At 46.7% G+C, this 19,164-nt stretch overlaps 1 protein-coding gene across 1 annotated transcript in view; it reads left to right on the plus strand.

Moving 5' to 3' along the window:
- The first annotated feature begins 290 nt into the window (after nt 1-290).
- Nucleotides 291-19,164, plus strand: part of sh3rf1 (SH3 domain containing ring finger 1) — a 31,666-nt gene continuing 12,792 nt past the window's right edge. Inside the window, exons 1-5 of the mRNA XM_027028386.2 lie at nt 291-616; nt 1,774-2,346; nt 15,417-15,692; nt 16,207-16,302; nt 18,568-18,909. Coding sequence (XP_026884187.2) covers nt 1,936-2,346; nt 15,417-15,692; nt 16,207-16,302; nt 18,568-18,909 — 1,125 coding nt within the window. The 5' untranslated portion in view covers nt 291-616; nt 1,774-1,935. The remainder of the gene's footprint in view (nt 617-1,773; nt 2,347-15,416; nt 15,693-16,206; nt 16,303-18,567; nt 18,910-19,164) is intronic.

Genomic DNA, 19,164 nt, shown 5'->3' on the forward strand with positions numbered 1-19,164 from the left:
GGTGAACCGCTTCTCTAGGCAACCGTGGTTTCTCAACCAAAACGGGCGAAGATTAGAAACGAATAATTTCAAAATATTCGGGACAGCAGTTCAGAACGTAGACTATTTTTCTAGTATGACCGAGGCTACATAAACATTATATTAAAAAAGACAACACGAAACGCAGTCATTCTTGTGCTAATGCTTATTTGGTAAGAACACATCACTTTTGAAACCGGGTCGCGTAGTTGGGGGGAAAAAAACCCGCCCTCTCGACTAGCTGCCGTTTGCACAACATATCCCGGTGCGTATGGCACAGGATCAACGTAGTTCATCATGGCGCGTCGATGCGGACGTGGGGTCTTGATTCTTCTGTTTTCTCCTTTCTAATTGTAATTTGCCTCAACCAAAACCTCACTGACTCGAATGAGCTATATCTCCATTTCAAAGACTAAAATAAGCGGATTAATTTTGGATCGTAAAGTGGACGAACATGTAAACTCGTGTTTCAAATTGAGGATCGAGATCTCAGGATCCCTTTTCCAAGTGACGAGAGGCGGCGAATTCACTAGTTTCAGCCGCTGAACTCGGAAAGAAACTGTACGAGGAGGCGTGAAAAGAAGAGGCCGTGATTAAGGTAGCGTTTGTTGTGCTCTCAAAAATATAATAGTTAACATTACACACGTCGTAGGAATAACTTTGCTTGGAATCATAGTAATTTGGTGTGTGGGTAGTGTTGTATGTAAGCTATCGTTGAGGAAAGGTTAAACAGTAAAACAAAGTAACAACAACAAAAAATTGCGAATCATGTTTGTTGTAAAACTGGTGAAAATTCGCAACCGTGCGAGTTTGAAAAGGGAATTTAGGTATTTAGCCTGTTGTTTCTTTGTGGTTATATTTTAAGGTTGTAATGGTATGCTGTGGTGTTACTAAAACTTGTTTTGTTGGGTTGCGTTTGTATGCATCATAGGAAACAATGTTTCCTCGCTAATGATAATAAAACTGCACGTGCTAAATCTTTATTGCTAAATTGTTCAACTGAATTCTGCCTTAAATCGTCTGCAAGTAGCCTTTCGCGGTTTACATTCTCCCTAGCTGTATCTGAGAAATCTTTAGAGCATGAGCTATATGCCGCACGTTCGCATTGCCTTGCATGTCGACCTGGGGCTGAGTGGTAAATCCCTTGCTCTCCTATTAGATACGGAATTAAACGGGATCAGCAGTAGGATCCGCGGGGAAGCACGAGGAGACACGGGACACGAGCAGCGGGAGCTGGCATCGACAGCTTCGATTTAGCACGTTAGTAGTTTAGGCACGTATACTCGTCTCATCAACTGAGCGAACGTGACGGCGAATAGTGCCAGCTCGCTTATTGTGTTCATTTCGGTTGCCAAGGTTTCGCAGCCTCTGTGGAGTAAACTGTCCACTGTTGTTGTTGTTGTTGTTTGGTTGTTTTTTTTTGCGCAGTCTACTGCTCGCATAAGTTTGTAACGCATTACGAGGTTCTTTGTCTTTTGTTAGTGCTGGGGGTGTTTCATGCTATAGGATGGTTTTACCTCGTTGGGTGAAACCCGACCCTTTGGTGTTATGCATTCAGGTGATTTTGTTTTGATGACAGAGTTGTCCATAACAAAGCACATTCCACACAAAGTATCCAATATCCAGACCTGGCTGGTTTTCGTGAAGTTAAGAATCTGGACTGCAGCCTGATAGTATATGGACTAAATCTGGCAGATGTCTGGCAACTTGCTCACCTGTAACATTGCTGCCGTGCTGTGTTGCTGTCTCATGCAGTGACTACAAGTAACGTGACCATGACCGCGGCATGGGAGTGACGTGACGACGGGGGTGGACCTAGACACTCGTACTCCCTTGCACGCACACGACATGCCCCTCTCTCCTTGGGGAACCAGCGCCGAGTGAGCTAGTGAGTGTGAGCGGACAGGGGGCTCTCGCATGATGGACGAGTCAGCTCTCCTGGACCTGCTGGAGTGCCCGGTGTGCCTGGAGCGTCTGGATGCCACGGCCAAGGTACTGCCTTGCCAGCACACGTTCTGCCGCCGATGCCTGCTGGGCATTGTGGGGTCGCGCGGTGAGCTCCGTTGCCCTGAGTGCCGCACGCTGGTGGGGAGCGGCGTGGAAGAGTTGCCCAGCAACATCCTGCTGGTTCGCCTACTGGACGGCATCAAGCAGCAGCCCAGGCGGGCGGGCGTGGGCATGGGGGCGGGGGTGGGACCGGCAACAGCCTGTACCAATGGCTCCGCTGGCGGGGGGACGAGGAACCAGGCAGCTGGTGGAGGGCAGAGGGAGCAGGGAACCACAGGAACACAACCCCAAAGGGTCCAGACCAAGAGCACACCAGTCAGGGTGAGTTTGTTTGATTTCATCCACTGAATTTGATATATTTACCATTACATTATCAAATTTAAAGATTTTGTTTTCATGGTTCCATCAGGTTTTTGTGAGAGGAACAGTTTGCATGATGTTGAAGTGTTGAGGCAGGTTCCTGGGTCTCTGGGGCAGTTTTGTTACCACCTGTCTGTGTTGGGATGGTATGAGAGGTGTGTGTTTTATATGTATGTTCATGCAGGTGGGCACAAGTAGAAATTAGTAAAAAAGGAAAACATGTACATAAAGATTCTGTTCTGGTTGCATATAAATGTGTGTGTGCTGTCAATATAACTTGGAGGTAAGATGTTTTGCTTATGTGATGCCAAGCCTCGGTAGTTACCATGGCAGCAGTTTTGTTTTGGTTTTTGATTTCCTTTTATCTTCCTTTTGGTTCAGATCAGTGCCAAAACACAGGTGTCCCTGTAATCCGGTCTCCCCTCCCTTCTCCCATTACCTCTCCCAGACTCATCAACTCCTTTGTTCAGGGCAAACAGAGAGGGTCATATCCAGTCCAACTGCTTCTCTGCCTCATGCTTTCTCTCTCACTGCGCCTCAGGTTGTCTCAGGTGTCAGGTTACAGCCAGGTCAGATCCGTTCAGCAGACCCAGTTAAAACGCCGTAGCCATGTGGATGCCTGTGTCCGAGAACGTAGGAAAGGTCTAATTCTGGCCCATAAGATCCAGGTCATCTGGAGGAGACAGGAAAAACTGCAGCAGAAGGCGACCTACCCTCCAGCTTCACCGAGACGTTGGTGCGTGACGTCCGGAATGTGGTGACCCCTGCGTCTGGATCCTTCGCTCTGCTTTTGTCCTTTTCCGTTGGACTGCAGGTGCTGTGCTTCGCCACATGCAGGGGTGGTGTTTGCTTTTTTCTTTAACCCATAATCTCTTATTTCCCTCCCCTCACTGGGAGTGGGAGTGGGAGAGCGTGTGGGCAGAGCAGACCCTTTCTGTTGTGCAGCCTGGGGTGCTCACCTGTTAGGCAATAACAGGTCACTGCACTGCTGTGTTGTTGCACCCCGGTATTCGCAGCACACTGGGAAACGCACTGCACTGCTGTATTATTGCGTCCTGGTATTCACCACATTCTGCTTGGGAAATGCACGCACATGCCCACTCTGGCCATTGTAAATGGTGGAAACAATTTGAGTGTTCCTACTGGGTAAGCATTGCCATGTGCTAGAGCTGCCATTTTGAGGGTTACCAAAAGCACCTGTTATGGGTTTAAGAGCCATGCACCTGCCTCCACTGGGCTAGTGTCTGGGGAGCTGGCGGCAGGGGTTTGTGGGTACCAGCGTGGGCTTTGATCACTTTGGCTTTTTATCTGCTCCTGGCTCCCACCTGCATGCCCCTGCACACCACCACCATATCTCTTCCTCCTCCTCTCTCTCTCTCTCTCTCTCTTTTTTTTCTCTCTCTTCTCTTTCTCTCCCCATTTCCCTCTTTTTAATTCTCACTAGAGCTGAAGAGCAGTGTGGAGGAGGAGGGCGGGATCGTTTGGGACCGTCTCCGCCTCTTTGGATGTGACAGACAGGGCCACTGTGCCACCCCATGCAGCTGCAGGCCCCCAGGAAGGATTCTGAGGGGTGGGAGTTGGGCTAAGGTGGGGGAATAGAGTGCAGGAGAGAGCAGAAGACAGAGCTGTCAGGAGGAGGCATGGCCACAGAGCCACATGTGGGGAGCTGCAGTAAGGAAAAAGCCTCACATGGATAAAACAAGGCAGCAGGAGTGTGACATGCTCACAAAAGTGAAACAAAGGTGCGTGTGTGTACGCGTGCATGTGTGTGTGAGAATGTATGAAAGACAGAGAGACCATTTGACTCACCAAATATTACTCAAGGGTCAAATTTTGCAATGTGTGTGACAACTGAACTGGTAGTTTTACCTTAACCGCTTGTGGTTTCTCTCTCTCTCACTGTGTGTGTGTGTGTGTGTGTGTGTGTGTGTGTGTGTGTGTGTGTGTGTGTGTGTGTGTGTGTGTGTGTGTGTGAGTGTACATGCACATAGTTGATTCTCATTAAAGTAGGTGAATGGAGAGTAGGTTCAATTGAAGCGTACCTTTGCTCCTCTGCTGGAGTCATGTTCTCTCTTGGATGTTGGTAATAGGTTAATGAGACAACTGTTGTCTCTCCATCTTCTGTTCACCATGTCAGCTGAGCTGTCCCAGATGAACCCCCACAAGGGAACAACAGGAGGGGTCAGAGGTTGGGGGTGAAAGGTCATGAATCTGTGGGGTCAGGAGCCAATCAAGAGAAAGGGAAAAGTTCTCTTTGATCCGCTCACCACCCCCCCCACACACGCATAGAGTCTCTGGGAAAGAATGGAAATAATAATCCATGTGGCTCAAGAGCTGCGTCATATCTGCTCAAAATGATTCACAGGGCTTCCTGCGTGAAGCTGGTAGTGAGCAGTGTGGTCTCATGCTGCTGAAATCTGTAGATACCTAATAAAACACACATGGTTAAAACATACACATAGTTAAAAGGTGGGCTATGTGGAAGAACAGGTGTGTTTGTGAAGGCTTGTTTTCCTCCTGTGGACTTTGACCAGGCCTGTCTGTTCTTCTCTGTTCTACTCTCTTCCGTCTCTCTCTCTCTCTCTCTCTCTCTCACAGGTCCTGATTTTCGGGTGAGCCGTGGCTCTCTTTAGCTGTACTGTGTTTTATAATTCCCTCTTTACCTCCCCACCCCATTTCTCAGAATGTTCTCTGTGTTCAGTGTGCTTATTTCCCCCTTCTCACCTTCTACCGCTGCAAGGAATGACCCTCATTCATTTAAAAGGCAACCCTCAACCAAATACGCACATGTGCACAAACACGCACACCTCATTTCAGAATTGTTGTCCTTCACTGACTGTGTTTTGTCCTGTTTTGTGAGACATGCATTGCCAAAACCCTAGATGCTCCCCCCTCTAAAGCCTGCATTTGCACCCTTTGATGTGTGAAGCCTTTCTTCTCTGCCTCTGTCCTCTGTCTTCCTTTGTTTGAGTCTGTCTCCTCTCTCTGTCTCACCTCTGGTCAGGTTTTAATATGGTAGGGTAGCTATGTGTCATACCCTTAGTGTGTAAATGCCTCTGGCTCCCATGTCCCACCATGCGTCACCGACTCATGCTGGCCCCTTTTGATGACATCATTCATGCCACAGCATCCCCTAGCTGATCTGGGCCTCCTGTAATGGTAGCCTCCTCATTAAAACCACACACAGTCTTGGCGATTGCTGTTCAGCTCCCTTGCTTTCTTCTCTCGTGGACCTTTTCCGATGTTGTCACCTAGGGGATTGTCAATTATATCTCGTTGCTCACTCCCTTCTCACACATCTCTGGCTGTTGCATCATTTAGTTTCTGTGCCCTTTCAGTACTTGTATTATTTCTCGGTTCTTTATGTGCTCTCCCTCATTGTCTTAAGTATTCCTCTCTTTCTCGTTCTTTAAAAAAAAAATCTTTCTTTTACCTCTCGGCTGCTCACAAAGTTATTTAAAACAAATATTTTTGAAGGAGGGGTGTGTGTGTGTGTGTGACTGAGACAAATTTTATTCTTTTAATTTATTCTTTATCTTCAAATGCCAGTTAAAAGCTTTGTTTCACCTCAGTTCCTCCCAGTTGAGAGAGAGAGAGAGATTTCTTTGATTAAAGGGTCAATACGATTTGAGAATTCTGGGGCTCTCTACTCTTAGTTCTTGTGGATGGTGTATGGACATGCTTGTCATTTGGAGTGTGTGTGTGTTTTTGACTGCTTTGTTAGTATGACTGTTTTTACCTCCGGGATGAATAATTTTTGAGGGAGGCTTCAAAAGCCACAATCAGTGATAGTCTTGTAGCCATGACTACAGACTTTTTATTTCAGAATATTGGGCCCCGGGGAAAGGGTGTGGGTGAAACATTTTCTCTCTCTTTCTACCTCATTGTGTGTGTGAGTGTGTGTGTGTGTGTGTGTGTGTGTGTGTACATGCCTGTGTGTGTGTGTGTGTGTGTACATGCCTGTGTGTGTGTGTGTGTGTGTGTGTGTGTGTGTGTGTTCTTAAGTGCTTTCTTTCCTTTTACCTTAAACATAAAAGATGAACTTAAACACTGGTTTATTATAGTTAGTGTTTTTTGTGTGTCTTAATTAAAGCTTGAAAATTTCCGCTCATGATGACAGCATCTGCTATAGAACATGTGCTACACAGCATCTGCTACAGAACAAGCACGCACACGCTTACTTTGCACGTCTACACTTGTCCTACACACATCTTTCACAACTGAGTCTCCTGTAGTCATTATTCACCTCTCGGATGTGTGTGTCAGGGAGTGAGAGAATGTGTGACTGTCTCATGGGTTCCCTGTACTTGTTGCCTGAGCCACTCTTAGCAGCCATAGTGGGGGGTTTTTCCCCCGCATTGCATGTTTTGACTTCCTGCATGCTGTTATTCATAGACCTGGCAACCCAACTGTGATGGCCTTGGTAGTAGGTCCTAAAACACTTGTGCACATGCGTCACACACCTGACCAGTCTGAGGACACACTCAGCTGTTGTCAGCGAAGCCAATGTCTGTTTAAATAATAATGCTGAGTGAGGCAGTGTTTAGTAACGTACATGACAATAACTTTAGATATGGTATTCATACTTGTTTGAGTTTGGTACAGTGAGAATGAGCCACCTCAGTTGGTCTGGGTCAAAGGGCAGCTCTGGTGATTTCCCCGTAGTACTTGAGTTTTGCTCAGTGACTGAGGGATCATTGACTTGTTACTGCATGCTTGTGCTGGGTGAATGCTCAGTTGAGACTAAGTTCCTGTTTTCTGTTTAAGATGTCGCATGTTTACTGGTTTAAATTCAGAAATCTCACACTTTAACCCCTGCCTCCCTGTTTTTTTTGTTGATTGACATTTTTAGTGGCTCTCATTTCCCCTCAGACTTGGAACCGATTGGTGGATTTGTTTAATTGGTTGATGTTTTGCCTTCAGCTGATTGGTGGGTGTTTTTTGTCCACCCCTAACCCTTGTATCATCACTCTGAAAGGAATTGTGTGTGTGTGTGTGTGTGTGCACGCGCGCGCATTTTCCCTGTCCCAGACTGCTGACCTTTTTTTTTTTCTTGTTTTTCCTCTTTTTCTATGTCACCAAATGTTTATGTGAAGCTAACAAGTAAGCCCTCTGGTCATCTCTGGGAATTGTTCTTTATTTCCAGAGTTTAAAGATACTCACTCAAACACAGACTCTCTGTCTCTCGGTTGTGATTTTATGTGTAATGGCTCTGTAACTAGCATTATGAAATGGATTACAGAGGCCACTGTGGGTGGCCATGTCACTGCATGAGTCAACACTGGCACAGTGCTAATCAGGAGAGTGAGTGAGGGAGTGTGTTACAAACCTTTAGGGGTGGGTGATGTACTATTAACACACTAAATTATGGTAAGTATGGTATTGTCATTAAGATGTAAGCTGATTTTTAAAGAGTTGTCATTTTATAATGCTTTTATACGCAGTCAGGCTTGCTGCTATATTAGTAGGCCAATATGCCATTATTATATTTTATTTTATTTTTTAACGGAAGTTTGATTTATTTAATTTTTCTATTCCAGAATAGCCCACCAGTGTTTTGTAATACTTTAGAGCCCTGTGTTGGTATAATCACAATGCCGAATTGGACTGAATTAAATTTTTGGGTGTTTTGAGTGTTGACTAAAAAAACAGTCGTAATTTTTCGTGACCTTTTTAAATGTGACACTTCGGTTGGTTCAATTACTGCCCCAGCCTGTGAGCAAACCTAAAATAAAATATTTGGTGAAAGCCTTAATTTATTATTTTGTTGTATCTTTCACCAGTTGTACCTTTTTCACATAGCAGCCATCCCTACAATGCACAAATAAAAGCTCTAATGGAACCACATTCTGAGATAATGGCTGTGTGTGTGCGCGCCCACGCGCGCACACGTGTTTGACATGTACTGTATGTCTGATCTCATTAGCGTGTCATTCCCAGTTACCGCTGTGCAGTCAAACACAGCCTTTGCCTCTCTCCATCCCATGATAACATGACTGTTGTCATGGCAGCTCATGCTCCCCCCACACACCCCCTCTCCCCTTTGTCTCACAGTTGTTCAAGCAAGGCCCTGCCAGGAGGGGGTGATGCTGATGTGGGGTGTGATACAAGCACTTTGTCAATGTTTAAAATTGTGTTGGGCGATTGATGTTTTGACTGTTTGGTGGGGGGACGTTTCTTAAGCTTCTGAAAGTGTGAGGAGTATTTATGGGCTGTAAGCTGGCCCCAGTTGCAGAAAATATGCCATGTGCTTTGTAGTACTGATTTCAGCTGTTTGTTTATTTGTTCGGGTTGGAATGTGCAGCTTGGTGGCTTTATGTGTTATGACCTTTTGGTGAAGAGCAATGCATTCTGGGTCCAAAGCATACACAGTGACCAGTTGGAGAGTGGGAGTGTTGACGACTAGGTGTGAGATTTGTCTTTCTCTTGCTGTCTGCCTCTTACTCCTTGTGCGCACACATATGTGTGCACATGTGCATGTGTGTGCTCAGAATGGCAAACATAAACAGCCCAGTCTCCCTGTTTGAACCGTGGATGTGTATAAACATTACATGTGCCACGGTGCTTTACAAGAAACCCACATGTATGCATTTGTTTTTGAAAGAGAGACAGTAGCAGATTGTGTTCCCCTCATTTGGCTCTTTTCTGCTGGTGAGTCAGGAAGCTCTGTTTATTTGGCCTGGCTACACTTCTACCAAAGCAACATTTCTTCCTGGCTGAGTTCGGGCACGCCCTCGTGCACTGACCTTTTTCAGGTCACTCAATTGCCAGCACGAGTCTGAAGTTCAAATGCTGCTTTGTTTTGACTTACTCTAGCTGCCTTGACTGCAAACAGAAGACCTCTTTTTTGTCATGTTGTACAGGTGCAGATGAAATTGATGTTTTACTTTTTAAACGCAGCTTGAGTTTTGAGACACACAGCATTCTGTATGTCTCTCGTTCTCATTTTTGGTGACCTCTAAAATTGTGCAGAAGCTTTTGAGTGAGAGCAACAAAGTGTGTGTGTGTGTGTGTGTGTGTGTGTGTGTGTGTGTGTGCGTGCCAAGATTAAGGCAGGACTGGAGAGAGAGAGAGTCAGAACCATATCACAGGTCAGACTGAAGAGAGGGAGAACTTTGTCTGTTTCTGTGTCCCTCTCTCTGATGTCCACACACTATCCATCATGTTCAGAGCACCTCTTAAAATGATGGATGGAGTGACGAGCGAAGAGCAAAGGATAGGACGACCTGCAGAAAAGGGGGAAAACTGAGGAGAGGAGCATGTGGGATGTTACTGGGGTGGGGGGCAGTTATGGAAATGGAGTACAGGTGCTGGGGGTTTGTGGATGTGTGTGTATGTCAGCAGTGGAGTGGAAATTGAAATGGAAGGAAATGTTACATCACAGCAGAACAAAGCTGGGTCTCAGGAGGCTTGGAGAGATGGAGACAGTGAGCGTGTGTGTCAGGAGCCAAGAAATGGGAATGAAATTGGAGCCTTGTTTGAAGCCAGTTGCTCCTGAGTCATTGCTTTGAGGGGTTTTACAGAGTAATATGTCTTTGCTCTTTTGTTTCCGAGTAACCTTTTCCTTCTTTCTCTCTCTTTTCCGCTTTCTCCCCACCCCAGTTTTTTTTTTTGTTTTGTTCTGGATTTGTTGCCCCTTTGTCCTGTGTGTGTGTGTGTGTGTGTGTGTGTGTGTGTGTGTGTGTGTGTGTGTGTGTGTGTGTGTGTGTGTGTGTGTGTGTGTGTGTGTGTGTGTGTGTGTGTGTGTGCACAGCCCACCCACAACCTGTCTTTGCCATGGGAATGAGGCCATTACAGGTGTACGCACACACACGCAACTTATATAGTTAAACTTGCACATGTACTTTCTTGGGAAACACTCCCCCACACCGGCTTTTTTAAACGGAAGAATTAGCTCTTAACACATAATGAGGGATGCTTGCACATTTATAGCAGTCTTTCTTCCTTTCTCATTCCCTCTGCCTTTCTAGACTAAAGCTCATTCAAAACACACACACACACACACACACACACAGCTGCTGTTTTTTTTTTAAAAATTTTATTACACAGCCGCTTTATGAAAACCACATGGTTCCTTGTTCTGTTCTGTAATTCTTCCATAAACTGCCGACCCCCACCCCTCCATACTTAAAACACTCTTTTTGATGACTAATCCGTAGCTTACAAAATGCCCTCACCTCAGCACTTCCACGATTAATATGTTTCATGGTTAATGTTTCACTTCAGGGAAAGTCTCTTGCCCCCTCAGAACAGCGCTCCAGTCTCGTTTCCTCATCTACAGATGGCTGCTGTGTGGTTCATTTGTCCATGCGTTTACCACTGGCAGCTTTGATCGAACTCAAGGACTCTGACTCCCACGAGGCCTTGCACTCCAGGTCTGGGAAGCTTGTCTCCATCAGCTAAATTGCAGTGTTTCCCATGAGTCCTAAAATTGTAGTTTAATGCCTAAAAGCTGGACATTTTTACAGATGGGGAATTTATGGAGGTCATTTTCCAATGACTGTGGAGCAGGTGTGTCATAATGAGGACTGTGAAGTGTGTGTGTGTCTGTGTTGTAATGATGTCTGGCAAACCAAGAACTGAATTCAGGAGAACGGAGAGGAGACAGAAAGAGAGGAATGAGGAGAGGGAGAGTTCGAAGAGGAGAGAGGTGCTGGATTCAAGTTCGTGTGTGATCTCAGTCCAGGCACATCTGGTCTCCAGATTCTCACTCTCTCTCTCACACACACACACAGACAGACAGACAGAGAATTATCCATTCTCTATCCTTTTTCTTGGTTTCTGCCTTGCTTACTTTGATTTTGTCTCATTGCTGTGATTTGAGTGCCTGCCTGTTACTCAGTGTTAATGCCATGAAGGGATTGTGTGATTGTGCTCTGTAAATATAGCCTCTTGTAACAGGTTGACACTCAAGTTTGACTGATTAGAAGCTCCAAAGTGTAAGCTATGCATTTTTGAGAAACAGCAAGACAGTTTGAACCCACAGAAACACTTACACACACACACAAACGTCCCCACTTGCACTAACTAAAGCTTGGCTGTTCTTTGTGCTTTTCATTGAGAGACTGAAAATGCTCTGTATTTTTGCCCAGGATTTCACCATTAAAGGCCGCCAACCTCCCAACATCTTGTTTTCAGTGCTTCCCTGCATGTGTGATTGGCACAGAGTCCCATAAATAGCTGGAGAGAGACAAAGACGCACGCACACGCGCACACACACACACACACGCGCACACACACACAGAGCGAGAGAGATAGAAAGAAAACTCTTGTGGCCGGTTGCCATGGAGACCAATGTTCCAAAGTTTCCTGTTTGCCGGGCCACTTGGAGAGGCTGCCGAACCCTTAGACGTTCCACTGGAAAGGTCAGAGGTATAAAGGGTGAGGGGGGTAATGGCCCGAACTGTGTACGACGCTGACATCCCTAATGGCTAGGAAGAACTGCCTCATGGTCTGTTCGGCTGCGATGGTTGGCCGGATATCCCCCAACCCCCATTCCGACTTGTTGGACTCATCGCGGCAAGCTTGCCTCGCTTGTTTCGATTTGCACTGGGGAGTTTTTCATTCCACCCACTTGTGCTAAAGTGAAGTGTTCAGCGAAGTCACTGTGGGCCGTGGGGCAGGGGGAGGAGGGTTGGGGGGTGTGAGGCGGTGGAGCAGGTGGTGCGGTCCAGAGGCTGGTTGGGGGGTGGGAGCTCAGGCGAACAGCTGCCCAACAGCTGTTAACACTGCCTTTTGTGGCCCATTTGAGCTAATGGGGCTGTAATCGAAAGGAGATAGCTGCCCTAAATCCCCTCTCTGCTCACCAATGCCCTGTGTCAACAAGAGCACATACCCTATCCCCCACCCCCCCATATGATCTTGGGTTCAACAGACAGCCCTGAAGAGGTGTGGGTGCGCGAGCGAGTGTGTTTATATACTATTGCACCCTTGAATGGTCAACACCATAGTTCCTTGACCATGAACCAACCCTCAGACTGAAACCCCTTTCTGTGGTTGGGTGAGGTGGGGGTTAAGAGCTTCCTCTGTCTGCTCCTCCACCTCCTCAATAACGAAGCTATACAGACTTGTAGGCTGTACAGGTTTCCGACAAAGCGCTGCTTGTAAAAACAGGGCTGCCCTTCCTTTGCCTGCAAAAGCATCCTGTCTGAGGGTTATCCCTTATATGCAGACCTTCCGGAGTGCAGCTCTTCACCCCAGCCCTGACCGGTTATCTGTCTTGCACAGACTGCAGCGTCTTTCTCTTTTAAATGCAGAATTTTGTTGGTATCCGATTATGTAGAAATAATGGCGTTAATTTTATTTGTTGGTGCATGCGTGAGCGTGTTTAGACACTTGTGCATATGTAGATATGGGCATACATGTGCATGCAGGGCCATGCGTGTGCATGAATACACTTTTGTACATGCTGTGCTGGCAGATAGTTGAAATGCTGTTGATGACTGCCTTCTGCCAAAGCTAATCTCCTATCACTGATTAAATTAGCCATCAAAGTGCCTCACACAAGCCCTGATATCACACAACACCTGATGAGACCACAGTGGGCCAAAGCACCCCCAAACCAGCATCACCTTCTCCCAGGACAGCAGCATAATATAGGTCTGGAGGGAGATTGAGGGATGGACCCACACACACATGAAGTGCAAAGAGGAATCTGATGTTATGAAATAGTGCATGGGTGAGTTATTTGGGGTATGTGTAGTTATTTGTGTATAACACACACGTCTTAAATTGCACATGACGTTCATAACCACTGTTATGTTCTAAGTGCATGCATTATACAGTCATTGTTAGATAAAACCTTTTCATTTCTGTTGAACATTTCCACAGTCCAAAAGGCCCTTAGCTGTTCCTGGTACTTGCGACATTTCTGAAAGAGATCCGCTGTCTCAGGAGGTACCGCTTGGCACGGAGCTGTTGCCTTTTTTAATCGCCTCCCCAGTTCCTGACGAGAACTCATTAGATTCTCATCACCTAGGCTGCGCCAGTGCAGGCAGGCACCAGAACCTGTCAGTCTGTGATGGACCACAGAGGGATATGAGTGCTCTGCGATGGGCCAATGTGTATACACAGACACACACACACAATCAATCCTTGTTGGCATTTTACCACCAGGCTCCACCCACCCAAACCAGACTAGCACAGGTACAGAAAAATAGATGGAGAAGTCTAAGGGAGATGGTGAATCTGTTCGGTGCTTGGTTCGTAATCCTGGGTGAGGGAGTTTAGAGAACACCTGCTTTATTTACCCATGATTCAGTGCAGGGTCATCAGAAAAAAAAAAGATACAAACAGAATCTGGCTACTTTTAGTTTATGTTGTTGGTTTATGATGGTGATTTATGGATGCTAGATGGTTTCAGCAGTAGTCTGAACTGGTCCTAGTTGAGGAGTGGGCAGTGCAATTGCATGCTGTAGTAGTATAACCAGTGTTTCAGGGCATATTAACATTGATGCTTTTCATTGTTCTTTACTGTTGCTCCATTCTTGTACTTTTACACAGCCAAGGTCATGCACCTAAGGCTCAAACCAGAAACGCACACAAACAGAAAGACCACCCCTGCTTTCATGCATTCATTAGCTCTTCCTGCCCCACCCCTAACCCTGGCCCTGCCCCCTGAGCAGACATGGGTTGGCTCTGGGTGAGGCCTAGGGCAGGATGGGGGAGGGGAGAGACGAGGCACACTGAGGTTGGCCACTGGACCGTGGACTCCAGGTTCATTATAAAAGCCCATGTAGCAGTGCCTGCCTGTAAACTTGTACACACAGTTGGCCACTGACATTTGGAACTGCAGACTGCTGGCCAAATACCACTTGGCTGTCAGTGAAATGTGCATATCCTCGCTATGCCTGGGTGTAATATTTTAGATATCTAGGGATGTTCTAATCTTCTAGAAGTTCTACATTCGTTTCTTTCTTTCTCTCTTGTACTTGTGTGCTCTCCCTCTCTCTCTCATTCTCACTCATTTTGCAGTACATTATTCGCAGAAAGTCTGCAGATCCTCCCTAGTGCACTTGTGTGCTTCATTAGCCGTAAACAATGCTGTTTTGCCAGTTCTCCTCCCCTCCACTCTCGTTTGCCCTCCACTCCCCTCTACTCTCCTCTTTCCTCTTCTATTCTTTCACCCCCCCCGCTGTCCTCTCCTCTCTTCCTTTCTTCCTCTACCCCTTCTCATCACTCTCCTCCCTCCCTCTCCTCCTCTCTGCACCTTTCCCCGCCTGCCACAAGCTCAGTATATTCTACTGTGTTTATGAATCCGATTCCAGCTTGGGGTGTGAAGCTGAGGAGAGAAAGCTTGTGGTGGGGATGGCTTAGCAGTGGGAGACTCTCAGACTGCCTGCCTGAAAGGGGCTCATTGAATTGGGCTTCACTGCATCCCCCCCCCTCCACCCTTCCGTGCATCATTGTCACTGCTGAATGAAGCTTTGACTGGTTCTAGACGACTGGGCCCGGTCCATTATGCACTTCACATGCAGATAAATGGGCCTTGCCCCACGGCATTGTGGGTTCATGGGCAAACCCCAGGGCTTTCTGGGACTTTGAGACAAGGAGCTAGTCAGTGAGGAAAGTCACAGAGACAGAGTGAAAAGGCAAGCTAGCATGAGCAGTCAATCAGCCACACAGACAAGCCAGTGCTGTCAGCTGGTATTAAGTGTATGTGTGGCAGTGTGTGTGAGTGAGTGAGAGACATTTATCCCACTGCTTCTTGAATGAGGCCAGGAAGTGATGGCTTCTGCTGATTGGTGATAATAGTTCTTTGTTGAAGTGTGAGGAATAAGTGATTTATTAAGGGATCAGAGAAAATGGTCTTTTAAATGCACCCTCACCACACACACACACACACACACACACAATCTCTGTTGCTCTGCCTTAGTCATTGTGTTACATGCTCCTAGTTGGCTCTGTCCTTTGATGGAGGATGGTGCTGCATTTGAGAAATTGTCTCTACATTCGAGAACTGATTGTGTTGCTGACGGTGCATGATCAGTAAGTTCAGCTGTTCTTGAGAGTGGATTTCTCTTTCTCTGCAGGGAGTGCCCCAGCTCCCCTGCGCCAAAGCCCTGTATAACTACGATGGCAAAGAGCCTGGCGACCTGGCCTTCAGCAAGGGCGACATCATCATTCTGCGTCGGCAGGTGGATGAGAACTGGTACCATGGCGAGGTTGGCGGAGTCCACGGCTTCTTTCCCGCCAGCTTTGTGCAGGTGTTGAAGCCACTGCCGCAGCCTCCCCCACAGTGTAAGGCACTCTACGACTTTGAGCTGCGTGATAAGGAGGCAGACAAAGACTGCCTACCCTTCTCCAAGGTGAGTACACACACGCACACACACGCTCATGCACGCGCACACACACATGCTCACGCACACACACGCGCTCACGCACACACACACGCTCACACACACAAACACACACAGATATGCATTACAGGTTTTTCTGTGCTTTTTTTTTTTTTTTTTTTTTTTTTTTTTTTTTTTTTTTTTTTTACAGCAAAATGAAGTCTGCATTTCTCACCCTCTTCCGAAACACACGTGCACACAATAATTGTTCCTTGGTGTCTGTAAAGTCATGTCCCAACACCACACATGCGTGCACGCCTCAGTGTCTAATCTGGCCTCTGCATTTTGACCAACTGATATTCATACTTAGGAAATAGTCTGGAACACAGCAGAGGAATTGTCCATATCTCTGTCCTCATGGAAAGCATACGATGGTGTTTACTGGATTAGTGGAATTTTTAACTAAGTGATCAGATAAACCATTTTGTGCTATAGTGAATGGTCTCAGTGCCTGCCCTGTATTAAGGTGCGTCTTTGTCCACAGGATGACATTCTGACAGTGATCCGGCGGGTGGACCAGAACTGGGCCGAGGGAATGCTGGGAGACAAGATTGGCATCTTCCCCATATCATATGTGGAGGTGAGTGACAGCGTTATCAGATTCTGTGTGTTTTCATCACCAGCTTCTTGTGCCCCATGTGTCCATGTGGTTACGTTGAGGACACTTTGGGCACTTTTTGATCCGGGTCTGATAAATCAGGGTCTGCTTGGCATTGTACTTAGGTTCTTTTTTTTTTTTTTTTTTTTTTTTTTTTTTTTTTTTATATATAAACATTAGAAGCAGGTGTTTCCCGTTTCTCTGGGAGATTTGAGTAGATATTCACATGCACAATGTGATGCATGCATGTGATTTCTGCTTGGCTAAGCTCCCAGGCTTTTGGAAGCGCATCTCCGTCCTTGGCTTCAGTAATTGGCGTATTACTCAGCCCCCTTTTATGATGTCTGTGTTCTGGGTGAAGCTCTGTGAAGAATGCCCCCAATATTGGATCTCAACTCATACCCATGTCACCATTTTACAAAAAAGCTGTCATGGTGGTGGTGACTGATGCAGAGGACTGGGAGCGGCCCTGGCGGGTCTGTTATGAGACAGAATTGCCACCTTCAATTTGCATATGCTTGCATTGCATGCTCTCACGCGCACACACACAAATTCACAATTGCTTTCACACACATTAGTACTGTCGTTATCCACTTGAGCACATGTGAACTTTCATCTGTTCTGCGATGTGCAACTTCAGTGCCAGTTTCAGGAAGCTGGCCAGGAAGATTATTCCAGTTTTGGCACACACACAGTCACACGCAGATCCAACTCCTCCTGCCAACACACACACACTTTCTCCCTTCCTGTTTACGCTTACTTTGTGAACCTCTCTCGAGTGCACATGCACTCTTGCACCTCCTGCCCCCCGGGGTTTCCACTGTATGTACCGCATGTAAGTGGCATTGATACACTGGCATGCTATTCAACAGCCTGTGAGGCCTCTTCAGGGTCAGCACCACTATCCTGTAGAGTATACTATGTTTCATGGAGCCCACCCCCCTTCAGGCTCTTGTATAGCATGATGGCAGTTCTGACTTTGGGAGTCACTGGAGCTGAAAAAACTAGAACATTATGATAAAATTGTCCATTTTTACTGCACAGGAAAGTGATGCGTCATCCTAAGCAGGGAGGGGGAATGCAGATTAAAGGGCAATGGTGAAATAAAAGATGGATTATGCCATAAAGCTCCAGTTTTATGAAAGCAAAGGTAATAAAGGTCTCTTTATAGGGTTGATTGATGGAAACTAAATGGCCTTTGGCTAACGCATACATGCCTTACACACCCCTTACACACTGAATACACCCAGTTTGTTCTAGTATCACTATATCTTTAAGCATGACCCAGTTTAGCTCTGATGAGTTTATGTATACATTTGAACCTGGAGGTGAACTCGACTGAGTGCAACCCTCTGATTCTGATTGGCTGCTTTCATGTGCGGTTGTAGAGCTGGGTGTCTTGGCTGTGTGTGTGTGCACGTCTCTGTCATTAGCCGAAGCTTTTATACCTGATCCTTCGAATCGTGTTTCACATGAAAGTGGCTGTTGCCTGCAGGACCATCACGCTTTACACTACATGTGCTGCACAGCAAAAGAACAAGTCTTTTTCAACCGCCTCGCTCTCCCTCTCTCCATTGCTGACAGTTTCATCACAAATCTTTTGGACACAATCAACACCAAGCCCGCTTCTATTTTCTCTGGGTGTGGGTGTGTGGGTGTATGGCTCTCAGTCTCGCTGTCTGAGTTTTCACCCTATTTCTGTTGGTTCTTTTTGTTCAGCTGGCTTGCTGGTGAGTGACAGTAATGTGAGGCTGATTCTCTTTCTGTCCTCCCACTCACCTCATTCCTCTACCTTTCCTGATCTTGGTGTTCATTGTGTTATCTGCTCTCCTCTTCATCTCTGCATGCTGGTCTTTTTTAAACAGAAAAAAGGCAAAAAAACCCTCCACAATTTGCAGGAAGTGACATTTTCTCTCTCTTATTTTTTCCCTTCTCTTCCTCTATTTCACTGGATGCGCTTCCATCTCATAAAGGGTAGTGTCAATGAGGTGTAATTGAAAATGTCTTTTCTGTGCTGGATGAATTCTCTAGGGTGTGTGGGTAAAGAAGGCATTTTCTTGAACATGAGGAGGACTTGATTTAAAAGTTCTACCGGGAGTTTAGTAATGCAAAACAACTTGAATTTAAAAAAAAAATAGTGGAGCAGGTTTACAGAAAAAAGGTGTGAGCTACTGTGCTAAGAAATGTGTTTTTAAAGTGAGTTATCTTGTCTCATTCTTTCTCTCTTCCTCTTCCTCCCTGTTTCAGTTCAACACTGCTGCACGACAGCTCATCGAGCTGGACAAGCCTCCTGAGGGTGCCAGCGACTCTGGCGAGGGCCCTTCCTCCTCCAGCTCCTCCTCTTCCTCGGGTCCCCAAGCCAACGGGCCGCAGAAGAGTGTGGTGGTGGCAGGTGAGAAGAAGAACAGCAAGAAGCGCCACTCGTTCACCTCGCTGACCATGTCCCACAAACCCTGCTTGGCCGTGCCACCGCCCCAGAGGCACTCCATGGAGATCAGTGGGCCTGTGCTCATCAGCTCGTCCAACCCGACAGCAGCCGCGCGCATCGGCGAGCTCAGCGGCGGCTTGTCCTCCAGCGCGCCCTCCCAGGTGAGTGGGTTGGAGCACCCTGGGCAGATGACCCGGTTAAGGCTGATTTTGGCCTCTTTGTCAGAGTGCATGAGGAGTGCATTAATTATGCCATGGGCAGATTATGGCTTGGGGTGGGGAGTAGACTGGCAGGTGGCTAAAGGAGGAGCAGGGAGGGTAGGAGAGGAGGTGCAGGCTGTTCCCACTAAACACTACGCTTTTGAAGGAGGAGGAGCAGGAGTGTGGGTGTTTCAGATGTAAGGAAGGTGGGCAAAT

This window comes from Electrophorus electricus, chromosome 8, assembly GCF_013358815.1.
Source record: "Electrophorus electricus isolate fEleEle1 chromosome 8, fEleEle1.pri, whole genome shotgun sequence".
Taxonomy (NCBI): domain Eukaryota; kingdom Metazoa; phylum Chordata; class Actinopteri; order Gymnotiformes; family Gymnotidae; genus Electrophorus; species Electrophorus electricus.